Source organism: Meles meles, chromosome 3 (assembly GCF_922984935.1).
Source record: "Meles meles chromosome 3, mMelMel3.1 paternal haplotype, whole genome shotgun sequence".
Lineage (NCBI taxonomy): Eukaryota > Metazoa > Chordata > Mammalia > Carnivora > Mustelidae > Meles > Meles meles.
The window spans coordinates 33889362-33915516 of NC_060068.1; the positions used below are offsets into that span (position 1 = coordinate 33889362).

At 48.0% G+C, this 26155-nt stretch overlaps 2 protein-coding genes across 5 annotated transcripts in view; both read left to right on the forward strand.

The window, feature by feature from the left end:
• Window positions 1-7252, forward strand: part of GFPT2 (glutamine-fructose-6-phosphate transaminase 2) — a 41499-nt gene extending 34247 nt beyond the window's left edge. The window contains exons 16-19 of one of the 2 annotated variants that reach the window (XM_046000739.1): window positions 2191-2318; window positions 3813-3980; window positions 4893-5054; window positions 6378-7251. In XM_046000739.1, coding sequence (XP_045856695.1) covers window positions 2191-2318; window positions 3813-3980; window positions 4893-5054; window positions 6378-6422 — 503 coding nt within the window. In that variant the 3' untranslated portion in view covers window positions 6423-7251. Of the gene's footprint in view, window positions 1-2190; window positions 2319-3812; window positions 3981-4892; window positions 5055-6377 lie in introns of both variants that reach the window. The other variant, XM_046000740.1, reaches the window with a different exon arrangement.
• Window positions 7253-11658: 4406 nt separating this feature from the next.
• MAPK9 (mitogen-activated protein kinase 9) overlaps window positions 11659-26155 on the forward strand; it is a 49244-nt gene continuing 34747 nt past the window's right edge. Inside the window, exon 1 of one of the 3 annotated variants that reach the window (XM_045999394.1) lies at window positions 11659-11876. The gene's annotated coding sequence lies outside the window, so the exon portion shown is untranslated. The remainder of the gene's footprint in view (window positions 11877-26155) is intronic. The other 2 variants (XM_045999397.1, XM_045999393.1) reach the window with 2 other exon arrangements.

Genomic DNA, 26155 nt, shown 5'->3' on the forward strand with positions numbered 1-26155 from the left:
TATTTACGTATATTATGTATGTTTATTATATTTATATTTATTATATATTTATTTATGTATTTGTATATTTATTGTATACATATTTGTATCTATGTTGTATATTTACTATATTTACCTTGGCCTTTTTTGCTGTGTGGACATTTGCAAAGGCAGTGGCGGCCACCGTTGGCACCGTAGCACACCCTGCCCTGCACCAAGCTTGGCTCACAAAGATGTCCTTCACACTGCAGGAAAACGCATTGATCTTAGTAAATTGCAAAATTTTATATGTTCTGTTCGACAAAATGGGAAGTGTGCATAAAGCACCCTGGAGAGTGTGATGGTTGTTTCCAAGACAAGCACCCTGGGATTGTTAGAGTAGCAACTTGAATACGTGACAGACGTTTTCTCAAAAAGGAGCAAAGTTAACCTGACACTTCAAGAAGAAAAACTGACAGTATCTCTTGCCAGTGATAAACTTCAGGCTTTCGAGTAAAATTCAGGATCTGGGAAAACTTGTAGCTGGTGAGTGTGAACTTAACCCCTTCCCACCACTTAAAGGCATCTCTGATCAGGCCGTGGTGATTTGAACACATGTCATTTCTGAAAAAAAATTTTATGATGAAGTGTGTCCATTTTTAGAAAATATGCATAACGCAGTGAACCTACACTTTCCAAATGGCCAATGTGTGATATTACAAAAGTACACATGTGTAAAACCTCCCTTTAGATAAGTGCAAGGTAGACTGATATTTTATTTTTAAAGATTTTATTTATTTATTTGACAGAGATCACAAGTAGGCAGAGAGGCAGGCAGAGAGAGAGGAGGAAGCAGGCTCCCCGCTGAGCAGAGAGCCGGATGCTGGGCTCGATCCCAGGACTCTGGGATCACGACCTGAGCCAAAGGCAGAGGCTTAACCCACTGAGCCACCCAGGGGCCCTAGACTGATATTTTAATGTCACAAGGTAGGAAATGTTTATGGATGTGATTTCAGAGTCTACATTTGCAACTACTCTTTTAAGAAATTACTGTTTCTTGGGGCACCTTGATGGCTCAGTGAATAGAGCATGTGACTCATCTCAGTGACTCAAGTTCAAGCCCAAGTTGGGTGCAGAGATTACTTAAATAAATTAATTAAAAAGAAAAGACATTATCATTCCTTGAGTCTGATGTAATATTGGAGAAACATGTAATATCGGAGAAACACTTTCATGATTATCTGAAAAAGTTATTTAAATGCTTCTTCCTTCTCCAACTATAAAACTCTGTGAGGTTGGATTTTCTTCCTGTACTTCAACCAAAAGAGCATATCACAACAGGTTGAATGAGGGAAAAGATGTGAGGATCTAATGTCTTTATTACAGAGTCAGGCATTTAAAAAGATTTATAAAAATATAAAACAGTGGGGCGCCTGGGTGGCTCAGTGGGTTAAGCCTCTGCCTTCAGCTCGGGTCATGATCTCCAGGTCCTGGGATCGAGCCCCGCATCGGGCTCTCTGCTCAACAAGGAGACTGCTTCCTCCTCTCTCCCTCTGCCTGCCTCTCTGCCTACTCTCTCTCTCTCTCTGTCAAATAAATAAATAAAATCTAAAAAAAATTTTTTTAAATATATAAACCAGCACCATTTTAAAAGTGTATAATGGGTTTATTGTGATTTTTAAATGAATGAATAAAAATATTTTTAATTTTCTCGATTTCTAATCTGATAAGTACTGCTGAAACCAACAGAAACTGAGTGTCTTATGGATTCACAATCATTTTTAACCCACTGAGCCACCCAGGCGCCCCTCGGATTCACAATCATTTTTAAGAGTGCAAAGAAGTCTTGAGACCAAAAAGTTTGGGGAACTTTGGTCCAACCTACACTGGTGTTGTCTCTAGCAGGTGGGCTGGGTGGGGCTATGGGACATTAATTTGGAGTGTCAGCCCTGAGCCTCAGTTGCCTCACCTGTAAAATGGAGTTAGAAATAACACCTCCCTGCTCACCTTACAAGCTTAAGAAAGTACGAACATAAACCAAATCCTGGCTAATCACCAAGTTATTTCCCATAATCTACATTTAAAATCCTTTGAAACTAATGCGAGGAAGCCAAGTGCATCAAGAGGTGGGAGTTCCTAAACTCTGTCTTACACACCATGGTTTTTCTGTGTGAATCTTGCTATGAAATCTGTATGACTGGCATCGCCTCTGCTGTATTTGTTGCGATGTAGGGCTGATCAAGGAAGTGCTGTCACTGGATGAGAAGATTCACGACCTGGCCCTGGAGCTGTACACACAGAGGTCACTCCTGGTCATGGGACGGGGCTATAACTATGCCACATGCCTGGAAGGAGCTTTGGTGAGCCTCCCCTGCCTCACTACCTCCCACCAGCCCCTGCATGAGGGCTCTCTGCAGAGTATCCCTGTTAGCCCTCAAACTTCCAAAGGGAGCTGGAGATCCTAATGGAATGAGCTTTGAAAGCCAGCCTGCCTTTTCTTTTTAATCGGTAACTGGCTTTTGGGGGGCAATAAAGATCCCAACCCGAGCCCGAGAGCTGATGGAGCATGGACAGGTGCCAGGATGATGGGGAGGGGATGGGGTGGTGCTGTCCAGGGGCTGAGTCTAGTCTCTGCTTGCTGCTCATGGATGGGAGTGCCCAACCAGAGTAGATGGGAGACAGCGTCACCGGTGAGACAGCGTTCGGGACCCAAGACAAGGGCATCATCCCTGGCCCAGCTTCGTTCCCCTCCTCTTCCTAGGGAGCAAGTCCCTGATCCCTCCCTGTCACCTGCATCTGAGAGTTTTACAAGCGGTGGGGGTGAGTGGGAGGCAAGGTGCATGAGCTGGAGTTGCCCCAGCGGCAGTGAGCTCCAAATTCCACATGCTTCCTGGGCAGGCTCTGATCCCTGCCAAAGCAAGTGAAGGGCTGGGCATGCTGCTTGTGCGGTCAGTGGGGAGGGGGGTGGGGCGCGGTGCACAATAGGAGCAAGGCCTGGGTGGAGTCTATTTGCCTCTCCCCCATGCCTCTGTCACCTGGTGCGGGAGGAGGGGGGCTCAGCTGCAGTGCCCCAATGTCCTGGTAGAAGATGCATATTCAGCTGTATCTCCGAGTCAGTCTTCACGGGAAGAAAGAAGCTTTTACTCCACGGTTGGGGCACATCAATGGCCCCTCTGTGGTCTCCTGGGGGCCGGCACTCCAGCTGTCCGCAGCATTCCCACCCTCAGTGGAGCTATATTCCCGACAGTGCCCCCCCCACCAAAATAAATAGTTGTAGGGGAGTTGAGAAATGTTTCTTTTGACACTCACCCATTCAGTGACATAGGTTTAATGGTAACTGAATAGAAATGGATCTCCCTAAACATCGGGGAAAATTCCAATAACAGCCCAGTGTGTGTGATTTTTCCTGGTAAGTAAGTTGGAAGAACCCTTTGGAAGTTATTAATGGTCTAGAATTGGAGGAAACAACCCATCAGATAATTGAAGGAAGGTATATCTAGACAGAATGCAATGCCGTCATTACAAATTATGACTGTGGGGAGGCCATGGGGCCTGGACAGAGAGTGGAAGGGGAGAGCCAAATCGGCATTGACTTGTCCATCCAAGATGGCGGCTATGCTGGGGTTGGTCTGGGACACAGGCTGCGTGCTGGGCTCTGTGCATGCTGTGGCCTCAGGACCCCAGCTGTTGACCACTTCACCCATTCATCTGCCCTGCAGCCCTCAGCTCCCTGCCTTCTGGAGTCTTCCCTCCCCTAGCTCCCCTTCCTCCCCTCTGGTCATCTGCTCCAGCCCTCCCCTCCCCCCGGCTCCGTCTGCCCGGTGTCACACGGACCCCAACTTGTGTTTCCCCAGAAAATTAAAGAGATAACCTATATGCACTCGGAAGGCATCCTGGCTGGGGAGCTGAAGCACGGACCCCTGGCGCTGATTGATAAGCAGATGCCCGTCATCATGGTCATCATGAAGGACCCTTGCTTTGCCAAATGCCAGAACGCCCTGCAGCAGGTCACAGCCCGCCAGGTGAGGAGTCTCAGCTGGGCTGGGGCCCCTTCTCTCCTGTCCTCTTCCATACACGGATTATGAGTGGGCCTGAAGCTGAGCAGGCTTGACCACACTACCCCTCATGAGTGGAACACACATTCAGAAATGACTGGCCAGCCTGTGGCCATGGGCACAACAGCTTCTTAGGGACACCTTGTGACCCAGATTGGCCTGAGTTGTCCCGGAGCTCCAGCATGGAGCTGCCCGGAGGCAGGGGCACAGAACTCCCTAGGTATCCATTCAGGGAGGGCTCATGAAGAAGGTACAGGGAGGTAAAATATCCAACAATACCCTTCAGCCAGCTGCCACCATGCCTGGCTCAGCACAGTAGCCAGACAGAAGTTGTAAAACACAAACCGCTTTACTTCTTTGCTTAAAACCCTCTGGTGGCTTCCCATAAAACAAGAGCGACCACAAGCCTGCACCCCCTGGCCCCTTCCTTCTGTTTCGCCCTCATGCCAAGCTGATCTCTGCTTCCACGCCTTGGTGCTGGCTGTTCCTCCCCTGTGTCTTCTGATCATATTATCGTGTTTTGTTGCCTCTGCGGCGCTTATCTGGAATTCATCATTAGTTATTGATTGGCTGGTTTATGTTTTTTTCTCTACCCCTTGCCCTTGGCAAGGCACATGGAAGCCACTCAACCGGTGGGTGCTGAATGAATCTCACAGGCTGGCAATCACCCTACAGGAGAAGGGAGAGAAACTCACCCAACAGCATCCAACACTCTGTCCTTTGTGCCAGCCCGTGCGCATCACCTCCCCTGTAATTGCAACAAAAGCTAGAGATTGCTGTGATCATGGCCATGAGGTTGATCTCAGAAACTCCACTGTAGGTGAGGGGTTGTTCCTTCAGAGATCATCTGCGTGTTGTGATCCTATTTCTTGGCTGTAGGGTCGCCCAATTATACTGTGCTCCAGAGACGACACTGAGAGTTCCAAGTTCGCGTACAAGACGATCGAGCTGCCCCACACGGTCGACTGCCTCCAGGGTATCCTGAGTGTGATCCCACTGCAGCTGCTGTCCTTCCATCTGGCTGTTCTCCGAGGCTACGACGTACGTCTGAAACTGCGCCAAACCCCCCCAAAGGGGAAAGAGCGTAACCCCAGAGTTTTGATTCCATTCTTAAGTGTTTTCTGGGTGTAAATATTCATAGGAGAATTTTTTTCATTTAAAATAACTTTCTTTTTAAAGTAACTTATACGCCTTGAAAACAAGTTGCAAGGTTATGAAGGCTATAGTAGCCTATTTACGCATCACCCAGAGGGTCACTGTTAATTAGCAAGTTCAGTAATTCATTCCAGTCTTTGCCATGTGCATGTGAATTTTTGAACATTTTTTGAGATTATATTGAGGATGACATTTTACATCTTCCCTTTAAATATATTTACAAGTATTTTCTTATGTCTTGCGCTTATTGAAGCAACATTTACAGTATTCCAAATATAATAATTTCCACAAGCAACATGTACAATATTCCAACACAATCTTGTAGCATGGATCGTAGCTATGACTTAGCCAGTCTTCTGTTATTTAAACTGTTGCTAATTTGGGGGGAAATGGCTACATAAATCACAACTGCAGTGAACATCTTTGCACATGTATCTTTCTCTCACATGTAAGACTTGTCCTCAGTCTAGCAAATGATTCAACATTTTGAGACTCCTAACATGTATTGTCAATTTATGTTCCAGAAAAGAGCCCACTTACCATCCCATCAACAAAAGTGTAAAAGAGCATACAACTCACTGTGTAAAGAAACAGAAGTTTTATTACAATTTTATTTTGAGAAGCTTTTAAAGATGCATAACCTTGCAAAAACAGCAACAACAATGTAACAGATACCTAATGGTATACAAATCCGGAACTGCCATTGGCTAACATTCTGTCATATTTATTCCTTTAAAGAAAAAAAATTATTGTGAGCAAAAATAGACATTGTAGATAAAAACTGAAGCCTGCTTTATCAACCATTTTCTTTATCACATTTTCTTCCCAACCTCCACCACGGACTAATAAGTCTTGTGAATTGAATGTGTGATCCTTCCAAGAAAAGTGAATATTTAACAGGACACACTGAGCTCACTGGTTTTAATAGCATGAATCAGATCCTTTTAATAGTGGGAACACAGCATGACATGAAGCAGGTGCCCACTACGTGTCTTTTGATGAACTCAACATTATGTAGTTGAGTGACGTTTCTGTAATAAGGAACTGCTTCCAAGACTTCCAAGATGCAGGTCTCCAGGAACTAGCTCATGGCCAAAGATGACCAGAACACCCATCTCCTTGTCTTTGGATACTCTGATGACAGGCTTTGTGACACGGCACGTTGCTGAGCTCAATGGGGTCCTGAGCGGCTACTTTCTCTCGTTTTAGGTCGACTTCCCCAGAAATCTGGCCAAGTCTGTGACCGTGGAATAGAGAACAAGAAAGAGCCTGAGGAGGCCATTGCCACCTGTAGTGTGTGGTCCGAGGCCCATCCCAGGGAGGCCCAAGTGGGAAGAACAGCGGGCATTCTGTGTGTTCTGAGTAGAGCCCAGTAGAGCTTGACAGCTGCCACGTGCCTTGTACCCAAGTGCTTTGCTTACAGCAGATACTGTTTCTCTGTGTCCTGAACTTGCCAGAGGTTTATACATGGGAATCAGAGCGGACTTTTCCACTACTGTGCAATAGAGACACAGCTCTCTTCAGAGTTAACTGTGAACCTTTTTTTTAACCAACACTAGTTAGTTTTAAAAGACAAAATATTTATAATGATGATTGTATAGCTTTTAAGTTATTTTTCTAGTATGTGGCTTTCAGGAGCCAAGGTAACTCCCGGACCATGTACCCACCAGCCTCCTGGCAGGGGGGCATTCATCTCAGATTTGAGCACAAGGCATTGCCCCTCTGGACTCCTTTCTCCTTTCCTGTCCTCTCTGGGCTGCCCCTGAATCCCATCCCCTGACACCAGGGAAGTCTTCCCCCACCACCACCATCTTCCTGCGCCTCCTATAAAGCCCTTCAAAATTTCGATGTCCTTCCAACGGTTTGTTCGCCTATAAATCCCTCCAACTCTCCAACTTCGGTTCAACCTGATCGTGGTTCTTTTTAAGCCCAGGCAGCCTTTTGGTCCCTGCTCTTACCTATAGTAAAACGCTTGAACTATCCCATGCAAAGAGTAGTTTCAAGTGGGCGACCTTGCCCTCTATTTAAAAGCGTGCACAATCGAAATACTATGCAATTTTAAGACAATAAAGACAGTACAATTCTTTTTTGGCTTGTGGGTTTGGATTTCTGGTAATCTCGTTCTTTTTTATGTTCTCGGATGTTGAGGGCTCCTTAAAACAGGAAATCAGCAGGGTCCTATGGGAGTGAGCCCCATTTCTTGGTAGCCAATGGCACGGTGCCCGCACCTGTGATGGGCATCCTTTAAACGTGAACATGAGGACTATTTCCTTTCCAGGGGGAACAAACTGTTGGATACTGGGGACTCTAGGTTGAGTCCACTGAACGGCTGTTGGAGGGGTTTGGAGCACCTGATACTGTTTAAGGTTGCCTGGAACCCGAAGGCAGCACGCAGGGGTGAAACTCTCAAGTCCACAATTTTTTTTTTTTTTAAGATTTTATTTATTTGAGAGAGAGGCGTGGGGAGAGCAGGGGAGAGAGAAGCAGGCTTCCCACTGAGCAGGAAGCCAGACGTGGGGCTTGATCCCTGGACTCCAGGATCGATCTCTAGACCCTGGGTTCATGACCTGAAGCGAAGGCAGATGTTTAACCGACTGAGCCACCCAGGCGACACATAAATCTGTACTTTTTATTTCCATCATCACCAATTTTATTAATACAGTCAGGCAGGAATATAAGGAGCCAGGGACAGAGTTCTGAAGGCTTGTGGGGTCGGCATTTAGGCTCCAGAAGAAAGTGGCTATCCCAGATGGCTTGAATTGTGCCTTCATGACCACTAACTGGTGTGAGTGACTCTAGGACACCATCAGACCCTTGCTCAGGATTACCTGTGGGCTACTCAGTAACTTTTCCATATTTTTCTATGCCTTCCCAGTGTCATGGGGCTTGGCAACCTGGGAATTACTTTTCTTTTCTTTTCTTTTTTTTATTGTGTTTTGTTTTATTGTGTTATGTTAGTCACCATACAGTAGGGAATTCCATTTCCAAGTTAAAATTCCACCAGTGAGAAGCATCATGGAAGATCTGGAAGGCAGTTTAGAAATCCTGTTATTTATTGAGGAATCATGTTACTCATTTCTCTTCTGGCAGAAGCAGACAGAAGCATGGCTTTGGCAGAGAGGACATCCTGCCCCCCTTAGCCCCAAAGTACACACACTACGGCACACACCCACCACCGGGTGCTCCCGGCAATGGCAGCACCGGCAGAGGTTTCTTGCTGCTCTTCCCGAATCCCACTTCTGAAGGGCTGGCAGGATCCCAGGAGCCAGGGAGGCATCCTCTGAGCCCCATCGTCCCCGTCTTCCCACAGATACATGGTTTCGTCCCTGACTCCCCCTCCTCCCTCACCCCCCACATCCCACCTCTAAGACTGATCATTCTACAACTTCAATGGTCCTCTTTTCTTTACATCAAGTTCTTTAGTATAGTTTACATACATCAAAAATCACCCCTTTTTTTAGGTGCCCACTTCTGAAATTGGATAAACATACAGTGATATGCTCACCATTGTAATTAAAATATAGAGTATACCCTTCATCCCCCCAGATTCCCTCCTGGCCCCCACTGATCATCCCTGCCCACCCATCCCCACCTTGATCTTTGGCAACCACTGAACTAATTTTGCTTTTTCCAAAATGTTTTATAAACAGAATCATAGAGGTTGTAGCCTTGTTTGGCTTCTTCCACTTAGCATGCTGTTTTGGGGGTACTTTTCCATGCCGTGCATCTGTCAGGTAGTAGTCCTCTATAGGGATGCACCACGGTTTGCTTACCCAACGGGCTACATATGGGCTTGGGTTGTTTCTAATCTTTTGACCGTTTGGAATAAAGCTGCTATATTTATGTCCGGTTCTTTGTGTGGACATGTTTTAATATCTCTCAGATACATATCCGGGAACAGGGCTGCTGGCTGGTATGACAGAAGTATGTCTGATGTTACCAGAAATTGCCAAACTGTTTTACAAAGTGGGCATGCCCACTCCACTTTCCCACCAGCCGCGGATGAGAGTTCCAATGGCTCCACGTGGTCAGCACTGATGTTCTCTTTTTTACTGTAGCCATCCTGGTGGCTGTGTAGTGGCAGCTGTGCCTCTTCATGTCCCTCAAGTCTTGAAACAGTTTCAAATCAGTTCCTTCTTCTTGACACCTGCCCCAGACCAGGCCTCACCTTCTCTTAGAAGGACCTTTGCAATAGCTCCCTCACTGGTCTTGTGGACACAAGCCCCCCATCCCCGAAACTCCATGGGCTCTAGTGATCTTTCCAAAACCTAAGCGCATCGTTCACTTCCTTTCTTAACACCCCTCAGCAGCCGCCCTTTCCCTCCACAGATGGGACCCCTACGCTGTAATGCCCAAGGGCCAGCAGGTAAGGGCTAATGAAGTCATGGCCAGAGATGTGTCGTAAGTAGTGGGAGGGACTCTGGTGAGCTAGGGGCCTCCCCTCAAGGGGCAGCTGCCACTCAGTTCCGGCTGACTACTGCCTTCTGGGAATGCAGGTCCCATGGTGGCAGAGCTGCTAACCAAAAGAAACCAGCAATTGAGATTTTTCAAGTGAAAGCTCCCAATTTTCAAACGTTGGCAACCACGCCAGTTTAAAACCAAACAAACAAAACTGGGTTAAACAAGGCATACCGGTGAATTGAAGCGAGCCCATGGATCTCCAGTCCACAGCGCCAGTCCAGCTCAAGGTCCTACTAACCCACCAGTCCACCTCTCCCATCTCCAACAAGACCAGGTGACCTTGGATTTCCTGAACACAGGATGCAGGTGTACCTCAACTCTTTCTCCACACCCAGCAGGCTAGGTCAGCTGCCAGTCCTGCTCATGTGTGCCACACCCTCCCCCACCACTCATCTCACGTGGCTTCTGCCAAAATTCTGTGCATTTTTCCAAGCATGGACTAGACCCTTCCCACCTCATCACCTCAGCTCTGTGTCCATAAATGTTCCTTGTATTTCATAAACCAGAAAAGGGGAATCTAAGGGGAAGCAACCACGAGTGCCCCTTAGTGAAATGACAGCTCTGACAGCCAGGCTTTACTAGTCTCCCATAATCCTTGATGATGGCAATTTTTGGCTCCCTGTTTTCTCTCCTGCACCTGGGGCAGGTGGTCAGCAAGGCTGATGTGAGGACCAAGGTGGGCCCCCCCCCTCTTAATTCAGATCACACTCAGGAGCTACAATTTCAAGGAAGGATGGGCCATAGTCCGTTTCAGAAAACTCCCTCTGGTGGCCAAGGTAGGGGGTGGCCAAAGGGAGGACCCCATGGCTGGATAGGGTCTTCGATGGTACTCCTTCTCTGAGGCCTTGGTGACCTCAGCCTGGCCCTGCGTCGCAGGCCTGCCATCCTCCCAAATTCTGCCACCACCCTCCATGCCCCCAAGACCCTTGGCCTCCGCCCCGCAGAGCCCTGCTTCTAACTCCCAATTTGTCCCCTGCCCTGATGACCCAGGGGTCTCTGGCGTCCTGTGCAGGCTGCTCCTCCTCCACAGTGCCCCATTCTACCGGTCCCCAAAGCATGCACCGCCCCCCACCCTACCCAGGGACCTCTGATCCTTTTTCGGCGTGTCCAGCCTTCCTGCCTCACTCTCCGCTCTGCTGGTTCGAACGCAAGTTTCGCAACAGGCAATGCCCCGGCCTCTCCTGTCATTTCACACGACCCAGGGCCGCTGAAAGCCGAGCGAGGGGCCACAGGTTTGCAGGAGCTGGCTCGAAAGAAAGCGAATGTCAGCGCACCCCAGGCCCTAGGGGGACCTCGGCACTGCGTTCCCTTCCTCCCCATTTTCGATCTTGCCTCTCTCTGAGTCAGAGGTTCGATCCCCGCCCCGAATACACAAGCCGGTCCTCTCTTGCATTCCGTCACGGACCCGCGGGGAACCCAGTCTGCACGCGGCCACCTCCTCACTCTCCGCTCCCCGACTCCAGTCGCTCAGAGAAGGCCGCAGAGTCCACGACCCCTGCCTCTCCTCCCCATTCCTCACCGCCTGCGCCTCCACGTCCTTCCGGGCGCCACCTCGCGTCGGGCTCCTGGACGCCGGGCGCCAAGGCCCCGGCCTCCCCTCGTGATTGCCCCGAGCTCTCCCGCAAACGGCCGGCTCCGTTCCCCGACAGGCCGCCTCTCCGCGGCCACCCTGCACCTGCCGCCCGGAGCGCCCGGCTCTCGGTCCGCCCGTTGGCCCTCTCCGCCGCCTCCCGGCTCCCGCGTGCCCGGTGGTGGGGATGGCTGACTCCGCGCGCGGTCGGACCCGAAGGGCACCCCGACCCGAAGGGCGCCCCGCACAGGCCGGAGTAGCTGCACTGCCGCCCAGCGCCGAGCGCCGCCGAGCCGCGCCGAGCCGCGCCGAGCCCCGCACTGAGACTCCGGCTCCGCCCTTCGCCCCGCCCACGCTGCCTGTCACGACCCGCCCCCCGGCGCAATTGGCCGCACCTGCCCGGTTCTCCGCGCGCTGATTGGTGGGCGCGCGGGTCGGTCAGGCCGGGCGCCGCGGCGGCGGCGGCGGCGGCGGCGGAGGAGAAGGGAGCGGGACCGGAAGGGTCGAAGCGCCCCGGCGCCCCTCACACCCACTGCGGCGGCGGCGGCGGCGGGGCGGAGCGGGGCGGGGCGGCTGGCCGGCCGAGCCCCCGGCAGCGGAGCCGCGAGCGGCCAGTGCGCAGCGCCGCCAGTCCGCCCGCCCGCCCTCTCCCCCTGGCGCGGCGGCTGGGAGGCGAGGTGAGCCCGGCGGGCGGGCGGGAGAGGCCTGGCGGGGGCTGCTCGAGCGGGCCCCGTGGGTACGGGGCGGCGGGAGGGCCGCGCGGCCGCAGTCGGCAGGGCTGGGGGACGCGGGGGCGCGGGGCCGGGGCTGCGGAGCGGGCCGGGCTCTGTCGGGGCGCAGGCGGCCCTGGCCGCCGCCCCTGCCCTCCCGGCTGCCGCAGTCGCCCGCTCCCGCCCGGCTGTCAGCAGCCAGGGGCTGCGGGCCCGCTCTCTGGCCTGGCTCGGGCAGACGTGCGGCGGGGTCTGTGGACGCCATCCCTCCGGACGGCGGGGCGCGCCTTGGCATACCCGCGCGGGGATGCTCAGGACCCCGAGTCTGGTTCCCGCGACCTTGGCCAAGGCACTGACCCTCGCGGTTCCTCCGCTTTCCCCTAGGGAAGGTGGAGAAATGTCTCCCGTTCTGGACAGGGCTCTTGTCAGGCTGTGTCCGTGTGTGTGAAAGCGGGAAATTGGGCGGGATCCTGCCCCATGCTGGTGTGAGTAGGACAGGAAGCCTGTCCCCATCCGCTCAGAGACCCCCATCCCCGCGCTTCTCCGGTGCCTAGTCATTGCACGTTCAGTGCCTAGCTGTGCCAGTGCGGGCCCTGCCCACCTCCCCTACCACTCCCACCACCAAGAACACTGCCCTCCAGTCCCACCCATCGTCTCTCCTGCCTTGAAGGCGCAGCCCTGTTTACCTCAGGACCTTTGCGCTTTCGTTTCCAACGCTCAGAGCTGTCTCCGGTGTCTTTGCACAACTCGCTCCTTCTAGTCGGATGTCTCATTTTCCAGGAGGCCTTCCTTGACCGCTCTCTTTCTCCCCTTAGTCATTCTGTCTCATTATTTTGTTTAGTTTTCTTCCTAGCGTTGCCTCTGGGTGGAAACGACTGTGTCTGTTGATTTTGTTTCCCCTACTAGGATGTAGCTGTTTGGAAACAGGTAGTTGTCTGATTTGTCCCCTGCGTTGTCCCCAGTGCTTAGAAGGCACACAGTGAGAATTCAGTGATACCAATTCAGTGAACGAATGAATGACCCTGCCTGCTGTTGCTTCTGCTTTGTCAGTTATTTAGTGACTTGACTAACTTGTGAAATATGTAAGCAGATGGAAGCTTGTTCTCGTTTTGCACAACATCTTAATGTCCTTGACCCCTTTATTTGGTAACTGTCAGAACAAGCTGTGATATGAAATTTTATATTTTTGTGATATTTTAGCTCTAATTTCCTTCCACACGTTCGGGAGGCAGTCACCGAACCCTGCATTATCTAGGTCAGGCTTTCTGCTCAGCCCTGGGGACACAAAGGCAATAGCAACAGGGTCCCTTCCTCCAGAGAGCCCAGTAGAGGCAGCAGATACATGGACAGGTTAGTGCCAGGACAGTGTGATGGAGTGTAGTGGAGGGGCTCCTCTGTGGAAATGTGGAGGAGGTGACAGGTGGTGCTAGAGTTGGGCCCTGAAGGGAAATTTGCCAGACAGGGAGAGGCACAGAACGGGGGAAAGGGCAGGGCGGAGGAAGGACATTAGGCCAGTGTGGGATCGGGAGTTAGCTTGCAGGGTGTTGAGGACACTGGAAAACCAGACCTCACCCCGCAATCTTTTTTTTTTTTTTTTTTAAGATTTTATTTATTTATTTGACAGACAGAGATCACAAGTAGGCAGAGAGGCAAGCAGAGAGAGAGGAGGAAGCAGGCTCCCCGCTGAGCAGAGAGCCCGATGCAGGGGCTCGATCCACGACTCTGGGATCATGACCTGATCCGAAGGCAGAGGTTTTAACCCACTGAGCCACCCAGGCACCCCCTCACCCCGCAATCTTAAGAAAGAAGTCGGAACTCTACCTTGTATTCCTATGGTCCTGATTCTCAAGTGTTGGCAGTAGCTAATTTAAAAAATTTTTCAATGCTCTGAGCCATGCAAAATTCATTTAGCTTAGTTGCAAGACTGTCGGATCTCCAGGGCAGGGTGTGTAGGAGGGCAGAGCGAGAAAGGTAGCCCAAGGCCAGCAGGAGTGGGGCCCTGTTTGTTTATTCAGGTGCTCTCACTTAATTGTCACTGGTGACCCCCTAAGTAGCAACTGTGAAACCCATTTCTGCAGAGACAGACGTGAAGGCTCACAGAGTTCCCAGTGAGCTTCACAGCACGCAGCTTGGAAAGTGAAATTTGAACCCAGGCCTCGCCCCAGAAAATCATCCTTTCCTGGGTTCCTCAGTTCTCACTGTTCTCTTTTGGCTTTTAATTTGTTCTGAAAGAACAACATCAAATCTAGGTGTTTGCCTCCATTTAATCCTCCCCCTCTTTTTTTCCAAAAGGATCCTGCAGGGTTAAAGATAATCCTATTTTGGCATAGTGTTCTCTGGAGAGCTTTGATATTCCTGAGGATTTCATGATTGGACGCCAATGTGTTTGAAATAAGTGTTGGAGGGCATATTCAATTTGTCTATTTAAAATAAAATGTTCTTAATTTTCTGGATAAAGAAAAGTGCCAGATGAAGCAATTAACAGCGAGTGAAGTAGTTGTTTTCGTGATGCATAAGGTAAAACAGAAACCACATTTTCTTAACACTTGATTTGGCAGTCGGGGCAGCTATTTGTGGTTTAAATATGTAGCTAGACTTCTCCTCTGATTAAGATGACTTTTTTTGTTACATCATTTTCTTGAAGAATAATTAAGTTTGTACTTGGTCTTTTGTGATTGCGTCAACTAGTTTCAAGGTCAGTCTTTATTTTAACTGTTTATTATGAGAACTTTCAAACACAGACCAAAATTAAATGATAGTAGCCCGCTTCCACAGTTATCAGCTCCTGGCCCATCTTCTTTCACCAGCAACCCCCATACTATTTTCAAGAGAAACCTAAATGTCATGTCATTTCATCCATGAATGTTTCAGTATGTATCTTTAAAAGATAAGGACTCTTTCGAACTTGGAATCACAGTAATGCCTTAATATACTCAAATATATTTGTCACACAATATATTTGTGAACACAGTCAGTGTTCACATTTCCAGTCGCCCCATAAGTTTTATGGTTCTTTAACAGTTTGTTCATTAGAATCAGGATCTAGATGAGGTCCATCCATTGTGATTGGTTGGTACATCTCTTAAGTTTCTTTTAACCTGTAGATTCCCCTTCTATTTCTTTTTGTTTGTTCATTTTCCTGGGAGTTGATTTGTTGAAGCAGTTGGTAGTTCTGTAGCATTTCCGTGGTTGGGTTTTATGGACTGCATTTCTGCAATGTAATTTATCATGTTTCTCTGTATTTCCTGAAAATTCGTAGTTGAATCTAGATGTGGGTTGGTCAGATTTAGGATGTCCCAGGTGGGGTGCTGTCTTTGATCTAGAGGCAGATAGGCTCACGGTGTGATCCTAGTATCTGTTGATGCTCAGTGCCTAGACCCATTGATCCATTAAGGGTTGTATTTTTGAGAGGCAAGTTTATATATATTTTGCACAACAAAGGCTCATTGTTTTAGATTTTTATATTGGCCTTTGAATTGCCACTTAAAATATTTTTAATCGATGCTTCAAATCCTCTTTGGTAAACGCTGGGATATAAATTAATAGAAAAATAATGAGCAAGAGTAATCACCATTTTAACATAGGACTTTTTTATAGTTAAAGAAGTTTACTAAATATTTGAAGGTGAAATTCAACAAATTTGATTTTATTTAATGTAATTGAGATTTTTTATGTGTTTGTTTGTTTGGGTTTTGGTCCCATAAACTATTTCACACACACACACACCCCCACCCTCAGCTAATTTTACTTCATAAGGATTACACACTCTAAAACTTTTCAGAGATAGTAAAACTGGATTCCAAGGATACATGGATAACAAATGAGATAGTTCTCTTTTTCTTAGAAATGAGGCATTAATATTAACTGCCTTTATGTTAAATGGGTTCTTGCCTATTCTGAAGTTGTAATTTGAAGTGTATCTATAAATGAATTTTTTTTGGCTATGAAGAGAAAGAACAGTGTGAACACCTTTCAGTATATGCCAGAAGTTTGTCTTTCCATAGACTGGAATAGGAAAAACTTGGGGATTTGTTTAAAAAAACAATTTTATCCTCCCTCCCCCACAACGATGCTAAGAATGATTGAGAAAGAATGAATGCTTTTAAAAGAACTTCCTTTAAAAAATACTATATATGTGTGCGTATGTATTTGTATTTGTATAGATCTGTAAGTGATTTAATTCATTAGACTATTTAAGTATTGTGTAGCTCAACCAATGCTGCTATTAGTTTGATTTTAACATATCTGGGCTGAGGGTGCAGCCCAAGTAATAAATCCACCAGCTCTGATTCTGAAATCAAAATCTGTTTCACCAACTCCTAACTAGACTCTCAGAAACACAGCACCTCTTAGGAAGCGGGTGTCTTCAGCAAATGTCCTGAGACATCTCCTGCCAGGCACAACCTCTGCACAACCCAGTAATGACCATGTCATCAGCTTTCCCCCTTAGCAGATTTTAGTTCACATTTTCAGAATGCAGACTTTGGGGAGGGGGAGCAGTGAACAGAATGGGTGTGGTAATCTCTGTCCTACTGTCAGCTGACTTTGAGACCTTGCCCTGTGCTGGGTTCTGTGCTCACTGTCCCCTGAGGTTGATTCAATGCTCATCCCTGTTTTACAGATGAGTGTAGTCCAGGACCTTCCAGCCAAGTGGCAGGCCTGTTGCCCTCTGACCCCAGAGTCCCAATCTTTTTTTAAATAGGTATCTTTATTGTGCTATTATTACGTGTCACAGTTTAGTATCTAAAGAGAAACTCTAGAAATCCTATTCCAGACAGCTATTTTGACAATTCTTTTTTTTTTTTTTTTTTTTAAAGAAACCAACGTGGCAACACGGGACATGTTTTTTAAATTTTTTTTTTTTTTTAATTTATTTGACAGAGAGAGATCACAAGTAGAGAGGCAGGCAGAGAGAGAGAGAGAGGGAAGCAGGCTCCCTGCTGAGCAGAGAGCCCGATGTGGGACTCGATCCCAGGACCCCGAGATCATGACCTGAGCCGAAGGCAGCAGCTTAACCCACTGAGCCACCCAGGCACCCCTATTTTGACAATTCTTATAAGAAATATTCACTCTAAGTCTTAAGTCTGTATACTATAATTTAGAAGAGAGTAATATGTGTTTTTTTTCTTTTTACTTTTTGTCCCCCTTCCCATGTCTCCTACACCTAACCCTACCTCTAGCAACCACCAATCTATTCTCTTTATAAGGTTGGTGGTTTTCATTTTTTTTTTTTTTTAAGATTTTATTTATTTGACAGACAGAGATTACAAGTGGCAGAGAGGCAGGCAGAGAGAGAGGAGGAAGCCAGCTCCCTGCTGAGCAGAGAGCCTGATGCAGGGCTAGATCCCAGGACTCTGAGATCATGACCTGAGCTGAAGGCAGAGGCTTTAACCCACTGAGCCACCCAGGCACCCCTCATTTTTTTTTTTTTTTAGATCCCTCATATAAGAGAGATCATACAATATTTGTCTTTTTTTTTTTTTTTTAAGATTTTATTTATTTGAGGGGACGCCTGGGTGGCTCAGTTGGTTAAGCGGCTGCCTTCGGCTCAGGTCAGGATCCCAGTGTCCTGGGATCGAGTCCCACATCGGGCTCCTTGCTCAGCAGGGAGCCTGCTTCTCTCTCTGCCTCTGCCTGCCATTCTGTCTGCCTGTGCTCGCTCTCTCGCTCTCTCTCTCACTCTGACAAATAAATAAATAAAATCCTAAAGAAAAAAAAAGATTTTATTTATTTGAGAGAGAGCATGAATAGGGGAAGGGCCAGAAGGAGGCGAAGCCAGCTCCTCACTGAGCAGGGAGCTGAACATGGGCTTAATCCCAGGAGCGTGGAATCATGACCGCAGCTGAAGGCAGGCATTTAACCGACTGAGCCACCTAGGTGCCCTAGTATTTGTCTTTCTCTGACTTCTTTCACTTAGCATAACACCCTTGAGTTCTGTCCATATTGTCATAAATGGCAAATTTCCTTCTTTTATGTAATATTTTATGGGTATATAAGCCACATCTTCTTTATCCACTCACCCACTGATGGACACTAGGTTGTTTCCATGTCTTGGCTGTTGTAAATAATGCTGCAATGAACATGGGGGTGTGTATATGTTTTCAAGTTAGTGTTTTTGTTTTCTTTGGATGACTATCCAGAAGTGGAATTGGTGGATCAAATAGTCGTTCTATTTTTTAATGTTTTGAGGAGCTTCCATACTGTTTTCCATAGGAGCTGCCCCACTTTATATTCCCCCCAACAGAGACAAGGGTTTCCTTTTCTCCACATCCTTGCCAGCACTTGTCATTTCTTGTCTTTTTGATATTATCCATTCTCGTGGGCCTGAGGTGATCTTGCACTGTGGTTTTGATTTACATTTCCCTAATGATTAGCGCTTTTGAGCATCTTTTTATGTACCTGCTGGCCATCTCTATGTCTTCTTTGGAAAACTGTTCAGATCTTCTGCCCATTCTTTAAGGCAGATTATTTGTGGGGTGTGTGTGTGTGTGTGTTTAAGATTTTATTTATTTGAGAGAGAGAGCGTTCATGAGCAAGGGTGGGAGGGAGGAGTGGAGAGAGAGGGAGAGCAAGAGAGAGGGAAGGAATCTTAAGCAGACTCCTGGCTGAGTGTGGAGCCCCACACAGGGCTTGATCCCATGATCCCATGACCGGAGATTAGGGCTTGAGCCAAAACCAGGAGTCAGACGTTCAGTGCACTGAGTCAACCAGGTGCCTCGGATTGTTTTATGTTTTCTGCCATTGACCTGTTTGGGTTTCTTATATATTTTGGATGTTAACCCCTTATCAGCTATATGATTTGCAATTCTTTCCCCATTCTGTAGGTTGTTTTTTATTTTGCTGATGGTTCTCTTTGCCGCGCAGAAGCTTTCTAGTTTGATATAGTTCCACTTGTTTATATTTGTCTTTTTTGCTCCTGCTTTTGGTGCCAGATTTAAAAAAATCATTGTCAAGACCACTGTCCGGGAGCTTACTGCCTGTTTTTCCTGCTAGGTATTTTATGGTTATGCTCAAGTCTTTAATCTACCTTACGTTAATTTTTGTGTGTAGTGTAAGAGTGGTTGAGTTTCATCCTTCTGCATGTGGCTGTCTGGTTTTCCCAGCAGTATTTATGGAAGAGACTGTCCTTTCCCTGTTGTATATCATCAGCTCCTTTTGTCATAAATTAATCAACCACGTATGTTTGGCCTTTTTTTCTGTTCCATTGATACATGTGTCTGTTTTTATGCCCATACCATATTGTCTTAATTACTATAGCTTTGTAATACTTAATTACTATAGCTTGGAAATCAGGGAGCATGATGCCTCGAGCTTTGTTCTTCTTTCTTAAAATTGCTCTGGCTATTCAGTGTCTTCTGTAGTTCTGTACAAATTTTAGGATTATTTGTTCTTGTTCTGCGGAAAGTGCCACTGGAATTTTGATAGGAATTGTACTGAAGCCCTAAATTGCCTTAGGGAGTATGGACATTTTAATGATACTGGTTTTTCCAGTCCGTGAACACAGAATATCTTTCATTTATTTGTGTCTTTAATTTTTTCCATTAATGTCTTCAAGTTTTCCGTATAGAGGTCTGTCACTTTCTTGTTTAAAGTTATTCTGTTCTTTCTGATGCAGTTGTGGAAACATCATTTAATTTCTCTTTCTGAGAGTTCACCAGCACATAGAGACGCAAAAGATGTTTGTGTGTTGAGTGTGTATCCTGCATCTTGACAGAATTTGTTCTGTTCTAACAGTTCTTTGGTGGAGTCTGCCCAGGAGCCTGCCCTCTGACTCCAGAGCACCGATGCTAACCACAGTACCCCACTGCCCCACCGTGTTTCTTCTCCCACTTAGCTTTGCCTTTAACAGACATTTACTGGCACCCACTATGTAATTAGTAGAGGATTAGGAAGTGAATCAGACACATTTTCTGCCCTGAAGGAGCTCACAGAGCAGAAGTGGAGATAGATGTGCAGTGCAATAGAAGAGGAGCATAGGTTGTGGTGCCAAACACGGGGGCATGCCCAGCACCGTTGGAAGGGAGAGGCTGCAGAGGACAGCGTGGGAGAGAAGCAGGCGCGTGCACTAGACTTTGAAGGAGGATGAAGGTTGGCCGGAGGACAGAATGGGGAGGGAAGTCACTGCAGGCAGATGAAACAGCTCAGGAAGAGGCCCGCAGGTGCATGGGAGCCGGGGCATCAGCAAGCATCTCCGGTGGTTCCCTATTGCCTGAGTGGGCCACAGGCCCTGTGAGCTCCTCTGCTGCACTAGGGATTGGAATGTACTCTCCAGGCAGTCGGTCATCATCAAAGGAATATAACCCAGAGAGCAGTATGACTACAGCACATGTTCAGCAAATCTCTCCTTCTCTGTCTCTCTGTCTCTCTCTCCCTCTCTTAACTCCTTATTTTGAAATCTAGGTTCATAAGAAGTTGTAAAAATAGTACAGAGCTCCCGTGCATCCTCCACCCAGTTTTCCCCATTGACTGCATGTTTACATAACTGCAGCACAAGACCAAAGCCAGGAACGTGGCACGGGTAGTGTGTGCACACAGTTCTGGGGCATTCTGTCACACGCAGAGGTTGGTATAAACACCCCCACCACAGTCAAGATACAGAATGGTTTCCTCATCCCAGAGATCTCCCCTGTGCTACCCCGTACAGCCACACACACACACACACGTCCCCACCATTCATAACCGTGGCAACCACTAATCTGGTGCACAGCTCTGTAATTCTGTCATTTCAAGAATGTTGTGTGAATGGAATTTATCCTGTGTGGCCCTTTGGAGATGGGCTTTTTCCCTTAAGGATAATGCGCTTAAGATCACCCAGGTTGCTGAGGGTATCAGCGGTTGGTTCATTTCTCTTGCTGACTGGTGTTCTGTAGCATGGATGGACAGCATTTTGCTTAACCATTCACCCACTCAAGGACACCTGGGTTGTATTCAGTGTTGAAATGTGGGTGTTAGTGTTTTAAAATGTTAAAATGTAGGTGCTGTGAAATCTGTGTACAGTTTTTTTCTTTTTAAGATTTTATTTATTTGAGAGAGAGAGAGAGAGCATGACCAGATGAGGGGCAGAGGGAGAGGGAGAAACAGGCTCTCCGCTGAGCAGGGAGCCCGATCCCTGGGACTCGATCCCAGGACCCTGGGGTCATGACCTGAACCAAAGGCAGACGCCTAAGCAACTGAGCCACCCAGGCTCCCCATGTAGTTTTTTATGCAGGCAGATCTCCCTTTCTAAATGGCATGTGTACAGTGGTTTGGAGGTAGCAGGAATGGAGGCAGGGAAGGCACTTGGGTGGTTGCCATGGTGAGGGAGAACTGAGAACGCCCTAAACAGAGCTCAGGGAGTTGGGGCCTGGGAGGGGCAAAGGACAGGCCCAAGTACCTGCAGGGGGCCTGTGGGGAGGAGACCTCAGTGGACCCTTCCTTCAGGGATGCTGAGATCACCAAACATGAGTGTCGTCCTTTATCATAATTTGTGGTATGGTTTAAGAACTGACGTCCAGAACGATGACTCTGAGATGCTGCAAGGCTCCTGATTATCAAAGAAAGTGAAGTTGTTGCGCTTGCCGTTTTGGATAAGAATTAAAGGAGGAAAAAAGGATAGTTTGATTTAAAAGCTTCAATAGCAAGTATTGAAACCAAGAGGGTGATTGTGAAAATCTGCTTTTAACTGCAGCAGTTGGTTAATTTAGATCTTGCATGTTGTGGGTGTCTTGAACCATTCGTGTGGTTGAAGGTTGGCCTCAGTGTGAGGGCGACTGATTCGTCGTCATCATCAGAAGAAAGTGTCTTGGTAGAGCAAAGCCAGCAGGATGCGATGTAAAGGGCTTTGTTTTTTCCTGGCCTGGTCCTAACCAGCCCTTGGTCACTTCACTTTACTTTCTAAATACAGCGAGAGAGATATTAATTAGAACAGGGTATTGGGAAGGATAGGAATAGTGTCATCAGACACACCTAAATTGAGACCCGGGCGGTGCCACTGTCCAGCTGGGGATCTGGGCTGCTTCCTCACTCTCTCCTAGCTCTTGCCCTCATCTGCAGAGTAGGGGCAGTACTGCTCCCCCAATGGTTGCAGAGAGGGGCAGAGGGCAGGGGGTTGTTTATAACCTGCAGTTCACAGCGTGGCCCACCCTCCTGCCTCCGGCCTCAGCTGCCCCAAACCTACCCTACATTTAGGTCTCAGCTTTTCATTTAAAAGGGTTTAATTTGTTGGTTTGTTTTACTGTGAAATATGTGCATGACTTAAAAAAAAGCAAACCCACAGAAAGTTACAGTGGGAAGAGTGAGTCTCATTTCCCCCTTCATCTCTGCACTTGCTCAAGTATTGTGTGTGTGCAAATGCATGCCCGGGACCCTTCCCACAGACTGGCGCTTACTACGTGCGCTCTTCAACTTTGTTGCCTTAAGGTGTCTTAGACATCATTCCTTTTCAGTACACAAAGTCCCTGCGTTATTTTTAATCTCTTTATTGTGCTTTCATGCCATAATTTAGTCTCTCATTCCAAGTGTACCTTTGAGGTTATTTCTCCTTTTTTTTTGCCAGTTACAGGAAGTGCCACAAACATTCTTGAACAAGTATCTTTGAGCTTTCGTACATACATTTTTGTCCAATACATGTATAGAGCGGTAGTTGCCAGGTTAGGAGTCACATGCCTTTAAATTTTTCATTAGATAGTACGTCTTCTCCTCACCAAATGTTTCGCCAACTTACAGTGCTTGCCAGCCCGATGGAGAAGGCCTATTCCTGCACCCCTGGGTTGATACCGTGAACAGACTTGCCCTTGTCTTGACTCCTCCTGGAAACCTTCCTTTACAGCCATGTCTCACTCGCACACGCTCTCTGCTTGTTCACCAGCTGCCCCGCAACACACCACTGTGCTGGGCCCCTGCCCTTGGGCCCACTTCTACCCCTAGGATACTTCCTAGGTGGTGTGATGATTATGCTCTTGGCCATTTGAGGAAAGGGATAGTCTGGCTAGTGCCCTCTTAATAACCTTTACCTTGTCCTTGGTGCACAGGAGGCCCTTATGAAGTGTGGGGAGGTCTCAGCGAATGGTAGCTGATGTCCCCATAGGACTCAGACCTTAATACCGTATTTACAGTAGTTGAATTGCATGTATCTAGAGGAATACTAGTGAATTTTTTTAAAGCATTTCTTATTCTAGGCTCTAAACAATTTAGGAATGTTCCTCCTACCCCACATTTATCTGTAGAGTGGGTCAATTTTACTCCAGAATTCCTAGAGGGGATTCTGCAAGAGTCCTCAGGGAACCCCAATTGGGATTTTAGATGAAAGCATTTCGTTCAACAAGGATTCATTGAAGCAGCGTGGTGAAGGGAGAAGGGCATGGACATGAACCAGACGCCTTTAGCAAAGGCTGGGCCAACTCCGTCCCTTGAGCTGTCCGCCCAGCACGCACAGGTCTGAAGAACCCAGGGAGCAGGGTGTGTCCCCCATGTCTCCCGAGGAGCAGAGTGTGTCCCTTAGGTCCCCAAGGAGCTTTTTCAGTGGATCATGGTAGACACCGGACACTTCCTTAAATTGTGTGAGAGGGAGGACAGACCCTCCCTGCTTTAGAGGTGCTCCCTGGCTGGGGGAGGGAGACACAGGCAGACCTGCTGAAACCGAGTGACCATGCAGAAGCAGCGCGGGCAGGGACTGGGTCCTACTGCAGGAGCCCAGGGGAGGAACCAGCGCCCAGCGGCAAGGGAAGTGAAGGCAGTGACTGCACCTTCAGTGTGTTGATAATGTGGTTGTATGAAGAACTCATACACTTCCCAATTTGTAAACTGTCTTCTAAAACCCAGGTGATGTCCATTTTGTTGAAATAGAATCTCAACAGAGTTGATTTCATTAACAGCTAAATTACCGGCTGTCTCGGCTTGCTGCGAGGGGCTTTCTCATGCTCACGGAGCCCAAGGTTGACAGAGAAGATGGCTCTGACAGCTTCTCTCTTATGTGTGTGTGGGTTTTTTTTGTTTTTTTTGTTTTTTTTGTCTACTAAGCGCAACATCCTTTAAGTTAAAAATTATTTTAAATCTTGGGATGAAAATCTATCCATCCTCCAACCTGATGATGTAATGTTCTCCCCAAATCCACAAAAGCTAACCCAAGAGCTTGGCAGGCAGAACACAGGTCCCAGCAGCTACAGCAGAAAAGAGAGCCCAGGATTGCTCAGCGAGGGTGGAGGGGGCCGTTTGCGCCAGCCTCTGAGCTGGCAGGTGGGCCACAGTGGGGGGCGGCTCCGTGCTGCAAGGTCATTCAGGACTCTGGCTGGTGGGTGGCTCTGCCCTCTCCGGCACGTGACTTCCATGTCTGGGTTGATGACAGCTGTTCCCCTAGCCAGCAGCGACGGAAAAAGATATGTTGGACAGCAGGCAGCTTTCTTTAAGAGGGAAGAAAGAAAGAAAAGAAAAATGCTGTTGTTCTGCTCACCCCTCAGGTGCCAAAAGCTGGTCATCTGGCCACACCTGGCTGCCAGGAATGCAGCCAGATGTCATGGCTAGTTGGGCGGCCATCTGTCTAGCTGGAACAGGGAGGCTTCAGTCCTAGCATGAAGGACGGAGGAGGGGGTCCTGAAGATCCACAGCAGCTTGTGGCTGTCCTGCTGCTCATCACTCTGGCACTGCGTTTTACCTGTCCGAAGCCAGACTCGCAGACTGCTTGTGCGCCCGGCCTCCCTCCAGCGGCTTCACCTGATTTCCCCTCTTCTCCAGGTCGTATACATACTTCCTCCCAAGACATGTGTTCCCTTCTCGTCCACACTGGCCACAACCCTGTCCTGTTCTGCCAGGTCTCCCTGTCTTCAGTCCTGCCCTCTCCAAGCCATCCCTCTCTCAGCTTCCCGAATGACCACTCTGAAAAGCAGGTCAGGACCCATGTCTCTCTGCCTCAATGGCTCCGTGGCCCAGAGGCCTGGGGCCCAGATGGCTCAGCCACTGCCCTGAGAATTGGTATTTAAAAAAAAAAGCTGGGAAAGAGGAGTGAAGGAGTGGTCAGCTGGAGAAACTATTCACTCGATTAAAATTCTTTATTCAGGCTTGTTATCAATCAGCTTATTTCCATGTTTAATGGAAATTCCAGGCATCACTGTATCAAAATATAAATTATCACTCCAGTGACTCAGTGGGTCGCCATCAAATATTAGATGGTAGAACAAACAGGAAATTGCTGGAGCTGGGCAATAAAATTTTAAGTTCGCAGTTTTCAAAACCATACAGAACGTTTACCTCTAGGATTCGCTTGTTGGCTTTTTAATTTTTTTGTTTTTTAAAAAAGGGCAAAATAAATAGCTTGCTGACTTTTAAATAAATATCTTCAGACAAGAGCCAGGGAACCGTGTCCGTGTAGCTGCCTGCTGATTTCTGTTTGCTTGTCTTCTGTGTAAAATCACACAGGCTCCTACAGGGTAGTGATCTCGGCCTGTTGCCTAAACTACCAAAAGGTCGCCTTGAGACTGCCAGTTTGGACTAATTTATCACGAATAAATGTCAGTGCACCCAAGTCATTGACTGCAGGTTACCACAGTTCTCCGTCTAGAGCATGTGGGTATTGAACCTGCAAGGGATGTGGGGTTTGGGGGACAGGGGCCAGTTCCAGGACATGCATAGGCACACACACCCACGTCACCAGGACCCAGCACCCCATTGTTCTGTAACTTCTCCCGTTTGTAGTCACTTTGGCCTAGGACTTGCTCTGTGCTTCATCACTTCACCTGAACTTGTGGACTTAGAAGGAGACTGGCCCTTTTGCAGTGTTTGTAGGAATCGTAGACAGGATCCCTTTGAAACCTCTCCTGAGTACCTTCATCCCTGAGCCAGCCCGGCATATGCTGGTCCCACAGGAGGCGAGCTGAGGAGAGTCACACAGTGATATAATCTTGTCCTGGCTGGCTAACTGTACAGATACAAGAAAGGCTGTTATTTCCTAGACTACTCCCTTAAAGTGTGGTCATGCCGGGCCTCAGCATTCCGTCCTTCCATGGTGGGCCCAGTACCTCTGCAGTGTTGTTGCATTTTTGGTTTTGGGGGGGCGGTTTGGGGGTTTTTGTTTTGTTTTGTTTGCATGTTGTTGAAGTTCTTGGTGCAACCGAGTTTATCCGCTTACAGCGCCCTTGTCTCAGACGCCAGTAAATTTGCAGCACTCTTGGGGCGCCTGGGTGGCTCAGTGGGTTAAGCCTCTGCCTTTGGCTCATGTCATTATCCCAGGGTCTTGGGATCAAGCCTCACATCGGGACTCTCTGCACAGCAGGGAG